The sequence below is a fragment of the Aedes albopictus genome, chromosome 2 (genome assembly GCF_035046485.1).
Source record: "Aedes albopictus strain Foshan chromosome 2, AalbF5, whole genome shotgun sequence".
In the NCBI taxonomy this organism is placed as follows: Eukaryota; Metazoa; Arthropoda; class Insecta; order Diptera; family Culicidae; genus Aedes; species Aedes albopictus.
Window position 1 is genome coordinate 261470596 of NC_085137.1, and position 12434 is coordinate 261483029.

General features: G+C 38.3%; 1 protein-coding gene across 2 annotated transcripts in view; it reads right to left on the minus strand.

Annotated features, from left to right (window-relative positions):
• Positions 1 to 3043: 3043 nt before the first annotated feature.
• Positions 3044 to 12434, minus strand: part of LOC109414473 (E3 ubiquitin-protein ligase TRIM37) — a 52533-nt gene continuing 43142 nt past the window's right edge. The window contains exons 12-14 of one of the 2 annotated variants that reach the window (XM_029872315.2): positions 4031 to 4756; positions 3543 to 3601; positions 3044 to 3325 (exon numbers count right to left, since the gene is read on the minus strand). In XM_029872315.2, coding sequence (XP_029728175.2) covers positions 3310 to 3325; positions 3543 to 3601; positions 4031 to 4756 — 801 coding nt within the window. In that variant the 3' untranslated portion in view covers positions 3044 to 3309. The remainder of the gene's footprint in view (positions 3326 to 3542; positions 3602 to 4030; positions 4757 to 12434) is intronic. The other variant, XM_029872317.2, reaches the window with a different exon arrangement.

The following is a 12434-nucleotide window of genomic DNA, read 5'->3' on the forward strand; positions in this document are numbered from 1 at the left end:
TTGCAGTGTAGGCTTAACGCTTAAGCCAGGGTGAAGAAATCGCCCCTTACTCTCACAGAAAATCTGACGTTTGAGCGGAGCCGGCACCTCCCAAACGTCAAATTTTCTGGCCAACATAAATTCGTGCAGTGGACCATTTGGGCTGCTGTTATTGCACTTTAATCCAACTCCGGAAGATTTGCTGGAAGATGTTCAAATCGAATAAGAGTCCCAGTTTCATGTCCGGGGAATGAGGATATGTGGCCGAATAAAGCACTTCCCACACGCGGGCATTACGTAATAAAAACATGCACATTTATTTACAGGACTATTTACACTGTTCACAATACTACAATAATTACATATTAAAATAATCGCGGAGAGCGCGCGCGGGCAGCATCTTGCTGGTGTTGCAGATGATGGCGTTCTCCCGGTCAACCATTTCACGAACTGCTAAAGTTCTTTGCCGAAATATAAAGGTTAGTGCCGACTATTCTTTACAGATTATTTCGTTACATATATTTAAACAACTTTATCGATAGATAACTATATATACACTATGTATACACTTGCAAAAGAGTCTTTATCGTTCATATGATAATAATAGTTTACGCAACAAGGTGCAGAATGAATATTTTTACAGCACGAGTCGTACATTCATCCAACGAGGCTTGCCGAGTTGGATAATTACGACGAGTGCTGTCAAAATCCAGTTCTGCACCGAGTTGCGTACAAAGTTTTTTGCAATTTCATAAATTACCACTTGATGATAGTTTTTAACAAAACTTTTTCATCAAACTGCACACTGATGTTCATAGTAGGTTATACTGTGCACTTGTCACAATTTTTCAAACTTGCATCCAGAAAGCACAAGAAGTTGATCAAAATTGAAAACAGTGCTGTAATGGTTCATTACGCAACGCAAATCAGTGCTGTAATGAACCATTACCGCACTGTTAATTTAGTGTGGGAAAGTAGGCCTTTTCCTGGTAGATTTGCGTGAGGTAAAACAGCCTATTACGATGAGAAATTGCAAAAAAAAATCCTTACCGAAATTTATCAACATTTCGTTTAATTTTATGTTGTCGCTAGAACTTTGTTTTTCTTCACGAATATTTATCGGAATATAGGGTGACGAATGGTATTATCGGCAGGTTTGTTCTCTTCGTCATGGGGGGTTTTTGTTAGACAAATTGCCCGAAATTTGGGCATATAACTCAGCATTTGAGGCCAAATCTGAGATCAATGGGTTTCAAAAAAAACCCCGTGACGAAGAGAACAAAACTGCCGAAAATACGTAAGTTCCCCTATTCAATTTTCGATACCAACGTAACGTTGCACATTGGTATGGAAACACAGAGATTGATCACGAGACACCTTTATCGTTCTGTTCGGTATCGATGGGTAAAGCTAAGCAAAGGTATTACGGCATCGCATTTGACAGAGCAATGTTTTGTTATTTTCGCCAGAAATTTACAACGATCCAAACTTTTGAAACCGAAAACGAATCTTGGAGGTTTATTTGGGAGATTTCTCCCGATATTTACGATTTATGCCAGGAGCTCGGTGCAGAGCATCGTTATAAGGATGATTGAAGAGGTAGGTAAGGTGAAAACTTTGCAAAAGTCAAGGTGAAAGCATTTCTGAGCAGCAGCAGCACAAGTAGACATGCCAGCCAGTTCTTCGTTTTATGCTGCTTCCAAAACGAATGTTTCAGTGAGAGCTTCGCCAGAAAAACGCTATTTCCATCAGCTAGAATCGCGAATATGTGGCGAACACTCAAGGAAGCACTTTTGAGCTTCAGCGGTTAAATACAACCAGCTGCGATGCGGCCATGTTTTTGAAGTCATCATCTGTTTCAGGTCAAACATTTGATTTAGGCGCAGTTTACGAGTGATATTTTTTCTTTAACAAAAAAAGTTCTTTACATCACCAATTGCGGCCTAATTTGAATACGTTTTTATTTATTGTAACATATTTCAGCTAAGAGAATTAGATTTTTTCATAATTTCTCTAGTATTTTCGAAAATTTTCTTTTTTGTTGAGGAAAATATTACGCGCTTTTCAAGTGTTGGTCCAGAAAAGTTTACTGTTTACAAATTTTGCTGTCAAAATGGGGTTCAACGCACAATGGGGTCAGAGATGTTGGCTCGCTTTTTTACTGTGGGGTAGTATTTGGATGACAAGTGGCTGGTTAAATAAGCATGCAGTATACTATAGTTCACTGAAAATCAAGCATCATATCGTCAAACTTGTTCATTTTGTGTGAAAATACGCAAAGGTAAATAACGTTGACTATTTAATTAACACCGCATTCTTTCACAGCTCAATACGCAAAATCCACCTTTCCTCATCCTTAAGGCCACGCAAAACTTAAAAGCCACATGGCTAAAGAGGTTGCAATGCCTACTCCCAAATTCCACGGTGTATTATGACGATGTGAATTCTTGAACTTGCATTGGAGACTTGGCCCCATGACACCATGACCCCCTTGTGCATCAATAAAATAAAATAAAATACTAAAATGAAGAACAACAAAAATGAACATAACAAACACATCAACCATCTTACAGATCATAGACACACCCACAGATTACTGAATTACTGGGCATAACAATTATCTGAACAATAACATGCTTTAAATCTTGACATGGCAAAACAAAAGAACAAATAGAATGGGCCATACAACAAAACCAAAACTTTCACACCTTCTACCGTAACCTTCTGAGTCAGTAGGCAACAGTGTCTTACTGGACGACATGCTCCGTGCACGGCTGGTGAACTGTTTCTGAGGATTACGTGCTCTATCCTATCCAAAGGCCTAGTGAACTGTCGTTGTCTGCAAACGCTTCGTGCTCCTCCATATAGACGCGAGACGGTTAATACGTCGTTCATAAAGAAGTACTAATGTTGTGTGCTGGAAGAAAATTCCGCTTCGCCTACCCCAACGATGTCTTTTATATGAAATCAAATAATAAAACTTTTTAGCATCGCGTTATCGTTCGTTTGTTAGGTTAATCAAAGATCCCTATAGGATGTCATCATAAATGCATAAAAACATACGTTTTTAATTATTCCAAACCATATTTTTTTGATTATTTAAAACATTTAATTTCAATAGGATGACTGTTTATAATATCAGTTCATTTCCGAATGTTACGAATTCAGTCAATAAATTTTGTCTAATGTCGAGAGTATATGACGTATTACGATGTTTTGAAATTGCAACTACGTATTTCAGACTAGCTAAGTATAGTTTTTATAAAAGTACGAATAAAATCTTTAATTCAGTTCTTATTTCCGCTTTGATGTTGTTATTTCATGGCAAACCTACTCATCAGACAAGCTGAAAAGACAAATAAAATATTTTGTTAGGTAGGTAGGAAACTTATGTTGCTTTTCAGAACTATTTTTTTCGTCATGGTGTGTGAACTGCAAACCTATTGAACTCGAAATAGGTTATAATTCTTTTCTTCCCAAACTAAAAAAATACTCATAATAAACAAAATAATACTCTGCTGAAAATACCAAAGTTATTCTATTATAATCAGTGTAGAACAAACCTTTCGTTTATGTTGAGCTGAGATGATGTAGATGTATTCCGTGCGCTTTCATTAATAACCTGAAAGAGACAGAAACGAAACATGAATGATCGCCGGTGAGCTGTAAATGCTGCAAATAGGAACGGTCTTTACTTTCTTTAGTTACCCACCCAGTTTTATTAAAAACTCGATAACTGGTAAAATTTTGCACTGCCTGCCTATTGCGTTCTTGTTTTGACTTGCAGTATTGCTGTTTGATTGTACATACAGATATGCCAAAGAAATGTCAAATTTTACTTTTTTTTTTGCAATTTGCAGATATGCTTATCGAATAGTTTAACTATCATATGAAATTAATTACGGCAAAACTAGCTAATTGAGGTGCCTAGCAGTTCAATAAACCTCTAGACACTTTGTAAAATGATACGGTTGACCTAACATAATGAAGTACCTAATATAATGAAAATCATACTTTTCAAGCCACCAATTTAGAATGCCGATTTACTCACATTATCGAAATCTCTGTTCCTATTGAGGGAACTTTTTTTAATCTTCTTTAGTTTGTTCAAATAATGTACAGTAAACCGGCTAACGTCTGATTGCGAGCATGCAGGATCACTGTTGGAGGAAGCCGGTTGCACGGATGTCGATGACGCGTTTTCCTGGGTATCAAGCTGATTTCCGATGTCTTGTTCCATTTTATGTTGCTGGTGTGCCGGTCCAACACCTTCCGCACTTGTGGATGGAAAAAATACGTTTGTCCAAAAATGAGTATCATGTGCAATATGGTTTTGGTAATCCTTCGACGTCGATGGCACGTTGGTTCTATCGAGATTTAATATTCCCACCCAATTTTTCGATGGGTTGGCATCGTTGGAAGATGTGGCTAAGTTCAAATCCACCGCTAGCGGCGAGTTACTTCTATTTGTACTGATAGAAAGAATGTTTCGGTGTTGGCTGTCCCAATCTCGTTCCCGTTTGCGAGTCCTGGCAGAAGACGAAAGGGCATCATATGCATGACTTTGACAAGCATGCCTTCCGCTTGTACTGGTGGTTTTTGACACTGGAGCAGACAAACTAGCTTCTGGAGCTTGATGAGTATCCTCTGGCAAACGGCAGTTAATTATGTTTGCTTTTGAAATAGTTGACGCGTTTGATCTTGATGATACACCCATGGCAGTATTCTCCATTAGCTGAATATTATTCAACATGCGATCAAATCGGTCATACGGTTTCTAAATCAAACATAAAGAAAAAGGAAAATATAAATAAGAAACTAAAATTATTTATAAAATTAAATTTAATAATTGTAAAAATAATGTATGATCAAAGAATAAGAATATCAAGAATGCCTACTCAGCTAATGCTCTTGAACACTACCGCAGCGCTATCTGCAGATAAAAGCCATCTTCTTTTATGACAAATCACGAACACTTTTACAGAGATCTTCCACTTTGATACGCTTAGAGAACGCCACTTGTCGTATCGTTTGACGTTTACATAGAACAAGGCAATAAGAGGCAAGGGCACTTGCTGGCTTTGTTTAGTGTGCCCTACAGACCCTTTGATTTTGCTGGTAACGCTTTGTAATGAGAATCGCGTTACGAAACGTTTCACAGCAAAATCAAATGGGTCTGTTGGGCACACTAAACAAAGCCAGCAAGTGCCCTATTCTTTCTATTTTTATTCTTTGGTATGAAGGTAATAAATCAATTTGTAACATTTTTTTATGACCAATGTGCACTAAGGTGGCCCACACTTATATGAAAAACAAAAATTCCTAAAAATGCCAAGTCTTACCTCCCAAATCAGTAGGTTAGGACTCCCAGAAGCTACGTTCAAATTTTGAGCGAAATCGGTTGATCCTAAGGGGGCGCTCAAAACGCTTGAAGTTTGTATGGGAAAACTTGGCCAAATGTATGCAGAAATTTTAAATTTTCGAATTTTGCCTCTAGGTGGCGCTGTAAGCACTCAATTATCAAACCCTTTGGTATTATTGTAGGTGACTATATGCCAAACAACTTTGTCGAAGACCGCAAAGTGATCCAACGTCTGTGAAAAAAGTTATACCCTAGGTAAAGTGAGGATAAACTTTTTTGTTGTTTTTCCAATACATGTAAAGGAATAATATCAATAATGAAATCTCAATACTTTGCCTCACTTTGCGTAGGGTATAACTTTTTATACAGCTGTAGGATCACTTCGCGGTCTTCGACAAAGTTCTTTGACATATAGTCACCTACAATAATACCAAAGGGTTTGATAATTGAACGCTTACAGCGCCACCTAGCGGCAATATTCGAAAACTTAAAATTTCTGCATACATTTGGCCAAGTTTTCCCATACAAACTTCAAGCGTTTTGAGCGCCCCCTTAGGCTCAACCGATTTTGCTCAAATTTTGAACCTAGATTCTGGTAGTCCAAAACAACTGATTTGGGAGGTAAGACTTGGCATTTTTCAAAATTTTTGTTTTTCATATAAGTGTGGGCCACCCTAATGTGCACCATTGTCGAATGACCATTATTCCTCCTATCCAAACCGTTTTGAAACATCGTAGCTGAAGAAAACATACTATTATGAGACACCGACCATATTCTAATTATTATTTTTATTACTTTGAGTCATTTTAGTCAATATCAGTAGTTAGAGGTGTCAGCCAAAATAAGATGTAACTATCGTAAAATTGTCCTAAACATCTTGCAACCGGTGGGATTTGAACCCATTCTAATACACTAGCCAATTGCAAACTATACTTCGGCTGTCGCATGGAAAACTGCAGTAGGTATTGGACTTATCAATGGTCATACTTGGCTCAAACATCGATGTTATCGAATCGATTCAAGTTCGGCCAGCATTCACTGATTTAATGGAATGCTTCGACTTGATGTTTTGATATAAAGGTAAATTTAATTGTTTTGGTAAATAATCGATTTGAGAAATTTGGTGATCATGAAACATAAAGTAGTCTTCGCTCATACTTTGTTCTATAAGTAGATTTTTTTCTTTTGCAATGACTTCAAATTTAAACATTCTCAATGTCTACGGCGACATACACCGGATCCGGAAGATTTCCCGCTGCAAACAAAATCTCCTCAATTCAAACACACAATTTGTTCGAAAGTTTCTACCTACCGGGTCTAAGGCTTAGACACTAAGCGCATCTGAATTTTCCAGAAAATGGCACGTTTGGTTCTGTACGACAGAGGTTCCCAAACTGTTTGGTTACGCGGCGCCTTTTTAAATTTTCAAAAATGTCGCGGTGCACCAGCAACTTTTAACAAATAATTTGTATGATTGTACCACTTTCAGTTCAAAACTTCAAATACCAGTAGCCGCTCACCGTCATGAATCGTATGTTTATTGACATAAATATGTGCAATCCTCTCCGTGCAACTGTAATTCGGCACGCATATTTTAAATAACCGTGATAAAAACATTGTATTTTTGCAAGTAAACTTCATTTGAAGACCACATTATCAAGAAGACATGCAGCACTGCTGAAAATCGGAAGTCACTGCTAGCAGCGCCACCCCGGATGAAGGTGGCACTATTCATGATAGTGTGTGCAAATTTTCATACTCGCACCAATACACTTTTACACTTTTACACAAAGGTACCACCTTAGCTCACCAGCGGTGCCGTCGGTGACGCTTGCTGTTAGTATCGGAAAATAACAAAGTTGCATGTCTTCTTGATAAAGTAGTCTTCGCTTCATTTCTAAGCTCGTGAGCGGCTATTTTAACACAAGCGGCTATTGGTACGCTGAGGGTATAAATCGTTGAAAAGCCTTTAATGTATTGTTTTCTTATACAGTTCCGATTCGTTCGTTGGCGGCTCGTTAGATGGGCTGTCTTGATAGTTGAATGTTCACTGGTTGGAGCAAAACCCAACTAAAAAGCACTGTCAATGTCAAAATCGATGTCAAAACGAGTTTGACGTCTGATCGCCGTCGCATTGCAGCTCCTATATACAGATCGTTTGTGCAAGTATGTGAGTGTTTCGTGACGTATTTCTCGTCACTTGCGTGTGTGTACAGCATTTTGATCAGTTCCCTAATAGAAAAATATGATACAACGTGCTTAACAACCCTTTCGGGCTATCATGTTGATCATACATGGAATGATACAATCATTCACTAAATCGCCAGTGTATAATATATTTTTATTAGGGTTGTCAGTTGCCCCAACGAACGAACACGATTCGCTAATCGGGGCGCAGTCGTGACCCAACGAGCGAACCCTCACTGTAATCCGAAAAAAGCTTCTTAAAAATGCTTTTTGAGAAACATAACAAAAATTTTAAATTACTGGAGGATTGCAGTAAAAAACATTTAAATTTGTTCAATAAAGTATGTACAGGGGATAGACAAAATGATCGGGACAGGCAAAATTTTCACTTTTCAAAAAATGTTCAATTAGCTGTAACTTTTCGAAAATTGCATCAAATATTCTCAAATGTTTACTGTATGTTATTCAACTAGTGTGTATCAGTGGACAAAATTTGGAAAAGATCGGAGAATTCTTCACAAAGTTATAAAGATTTTTGAAAATGGTAAAATTATCCGATAGCCAACTTTGAGCTGTTATATCTCCGGATTCAATTAACCGAATGTAATGAAATTTTGACCATTAATGACTTATATAATGAACTATGATAAACCATCGACTTTACTTAATATTCTTAACACGGAAGAAAATTATAACGATTAGATTATTTTTCTAATAAAACACCAAATTATCCAAAACATCAACATCGTTTCAAAATTCAAGATGCAAATTATAGTTCATTTAGTTTCCCTCTAATTGACTTATATACAGGGTGTTAGGTTCCTGAGTGCAAACTTTTTAAAGGGTTATAGAGGACCATAAATGGTGAAAAAAATTGTTCTACGCATATGATCAAATCTCAACCGTTACGTAGTTATTGAACTCCCCATGTTTTTGACTCTTATTGTCTTAACTGGCTATAACTTTAAAATGGTCAAACTTATCGCAGTTTTTTTACCCTTATTCGAAAGATTATTGAATTTTCTATCAAGTGGCATCTTTGAACCGATTGGTTTAGTTAAACAACTAAGTTTTATAGAGCAAATAGTCTAAAAGTTGTGTGTTTTAATTTGTTTTTGTCAAGTATCTTTGAAAAAATGCGTAATAATTTGAAATTCTTTCTTTGGCAAAGTTGTGGCCCCTGTTCCACTCTACAATTCGTTCTTTGACATCAAACTTCTTTCTCTTATCGTTTTCTTGCAATTTCGATTTGAACGTCGCATTTCAGATCATAAATTTGAAATCGTCATGGTAAGCACTTTTTTGCGCACTGTGCCGCACATTTAAATCAAAATTGCAAGAAAACGATAAGAGTTAGAAGTTTGACGTCAAAGAACGAGTTGTAGAGTGGAACAGGGGCCACAGCTTTGCTAAAGAAAGAATTTTAATTTATTACGCATGTTTCAAAGATAATTGACATAAACAAATAAAAACAAACTATTTTTAGCTACTTTGCTCTAGAAAACTTGGTTATTTAACTAAACTAATCGATTCAAAGATGCCATTTGATAGAAAATTCAATAATCTTTCGAATAAGAGTAAAAAAACTGTCATAAGTTTGACCATTTTAAAGTTATAGCCAGTTAAGGCAATAAGAGTAAAAAACATGGAGAGTTCAATAACTACGTAACGGTTGAGATTTGACCATATGCGTAGAACAATTTTTTTCACCATTTGTGGTCCTCTATCACCCTTTAAAAAGTTTGCACTCAGGAACCTAACACCCTGTATAAATGCGTTTTGTGGGAAAGTAACAACAAAGCCGTTAATAAATTGAAAAAGTAATGGGATGCATATTAAAAATAGACCAATTTACTAAAAAATCGTGAAAAAATAAAATCGCTATAACTTTTTCGCTTGTTAAAAATTTTAAGTTAAGTCAAATGTTTTCCAGAGTTCATTATATAAGTCATGAATGGTCAAAATTTTATTGCAATCGGTTTATTGAATCCGGAGGTATAACAGCTCAAAGTTGGCTATAGGATAATTTTATCTTTTTAAAAAATCTTTATAACTTCGTGAAGAATTGTCCGATCTTTTCCAAATGTTGTCCACTGATTCACAACTAGTTGAAGAACTTACAGTAAAAATTTGAGAATATTCGATGCACTTTTCGAAAAGTTACAGTTAGTTGAACATTTTTCGGAAAGTGAAAATTTTGCCAGTCCCGATCATTTTGTCTATCCCCTGTACATAGTTTACCAAATTTTAGGAAAAAAAATAAATTAAATGGGTAACAAGTCAGGATGGCTGACTGTGACAAGGAAGGGCTATTTTTTGCATTTTTGCAAGAGGCACACAACTCAAAAAGGGGTTTTCAGAATTAGCAGGAATTATCAATTTTCGCAGATTTTTTGCGATACGAAAATGATCATGTTTGGGGTTGAAAATCTTAAAATAATGTAAAAAAATACGATAGTGACGTAAGTCAAAATGATATTTCGACTCCCGAATCGAACTATAAGCAGAATCCTAAAAAATTAAAATAATAATTTCAAAGTCTTAATCAAAATTTTTAGAACTCCGGAAATTGAAAAATTTGGTAGAAATATAAAAGTTTTGAGTGACTTTCTTTCGAAGCCTTCCTCAAAAGATCAAGTTTTTGGTATCTTATATATATAAATATATATATATACTGTCAGTGTACCAGTAGCCGCTCACCGTCTTGAAAATGATGTTTATTGGCATAAATATGTATGATTGTCTTCATCCGTGTATAATTCAGCACGCATATTTTGAATATCCGTGGAAAATTAAAGATCGTATTTTTGCAGGGAATTTTGTTTTCTACGCTCGTGAGCGGCTATTGGAACATGAGCGGCTACTGGGACATTAAGGGTATATAGGGTGTTAGGTTCCTGAGTGCAAACTTTTTAAAGGGTGATAGAGGACCATAAATGGTGAAAAAAATTGTTCTACGCATATGGTCAAATCTCAACCGTTACGTAGTTATCGAACTCCCCATGTTTTTGCTCTTATTGCCTTAACTGGCTGTAACTTTAAAATGGTCAAACTTATCGTAGTTTTTTTTTTGCCCTTATTCGAAAGATTATTGAATTTTCTCTCAAATGGCATCTTTGAATCGATTGGTTTAGTTAAATAACTAAGTTTTCTAGAGCGAAATAGCTAAAAAAAGTGTGTTTTAATTTGTTTATGTCAATTATCTTTGAAACATGCGTAATAAATTAAAATTCTTTCTTTGGCAAAGTTGTGGCCCCTGTTCCACTCTACAATTCGTTCTTTGACGCCAAACTTCTAACTGTTATCGTTTACTTGCAAATTTGACAACCTAGAGCGACTGAAGCAATCGGATGTCGCCTCAGCATATGCGCTGAATCTCGAGGCCGCGTTGCCAGACGAGGGCGAGCTCGATGAGGCCCCTCTAGAGGACTGCTGAAGTACAGTAAAAGCAGCCATCAACGACACAGCCGAGAGCACCATCGGGTACGTGGAACGGAATCGACGGAACGAATGGATCGACGAAGAGTGCAGAACGGTTTTGGAGGAGAAGAACGCAGCGAGAGCGGTAATGCTGTAGCAAGGGGCTCGATAGAACGTGGAACGTTACAAACAGAAGCGAAAACAGCAGACCCGCCTCTTTCGGGAGAAAAAGCGCCGCCTGGAAGAAACGGAGTGTGAAGAAATGGAACTGCTGTGCCGTTTCCAAGAAACACGGAAGTTCTACCAGAAGCTCAACGCATCCCGCAACGGCTTCGTGCCGCGAACCGAAATATGCAGGGATAAAGACGGAAGCCTCTCGACGGACGGACGTGAGGTGATCGAAAGGTGGAAGCAGCACTTCGATCAGCACCTGAACGGCGTGGAGAACCTCGGCACGGGAGCGCACGACAACGGAGGAAACGACGACGCCAGTGCAGCGGAGGACGGAAATGAACCAGCTCCCGGAAATGAACTGAGGGAAGTTAAGGATGCCATTCACCAGCTCAAAACCAACAAAGTAGCTGGTAAAGATGGTATCGCAGCTGAACTCATCAAGATGGGCCTTGAAAAGTTGGCCGCCTGTCTGCATCGGCTGATAGTCAGGATCTGGGAAACCGAACAGCTATCGGAGGAGTGGAAGGAAGGGGTAATCTGCCCCATTCACAAGAAAGGCGACCATTTGGAATGTGAGAACTTCAGAGCGATCACTATTTTGAATGCTGCCTACAAAGTGCTATCCCAGATCATCTTCCGTCGTCTGTCACCTAAAACGAATGAATTCGTGGGAAGTTATCAAGGCGGCTCCATGGACGGCCGGTCGACAACGGACCAGATCTTTACCGTACGGCAAATCCTCCAGAAATGTCGTGAATACCAGGTCCCAACGCATCACCTGTTCATCGACTTCAAAGCGGCATACGGCAGTATTGACCGCGCAGAGCTATGGAGAATCATGGACGAAAACGGCTTTCCTGGGAAGCTGACTAGACTGATTAAAGCAACGGTGGACGGTGTCCAAAACTGCGTAAGGGTTTCGGGTGAACTATCCAGTTCATTCGAATCTCGCCGGGGACTGCGACAAGGTGACGGACTCTCATGCCCACTCTTCAACATCGCTCTGGAAGGTGTGATGCGACGAGCCGGGCTCAATAGCCGGGGAACGATTTTCACATAATCCGGACAATTTGTGTGCTTTGCGGACGACATGGACATTATTGCCAGAAGAACATTTGGAATGGTGACAGAGCTGTAAACCCGCCTGAAACGCGAAGCAGCAAAGGTCGGACTGGTGGTTAATGCCTCAAAAACAAAGTACATGCTGGTAGGCGGTACCGAGCACGACCGGATCCGTCTGGGTAGTAATGTTACGATAGACGGGGATACTTTCGAGGTGGTGGAGGAATTCGTCTACCTCGGATCCTTACT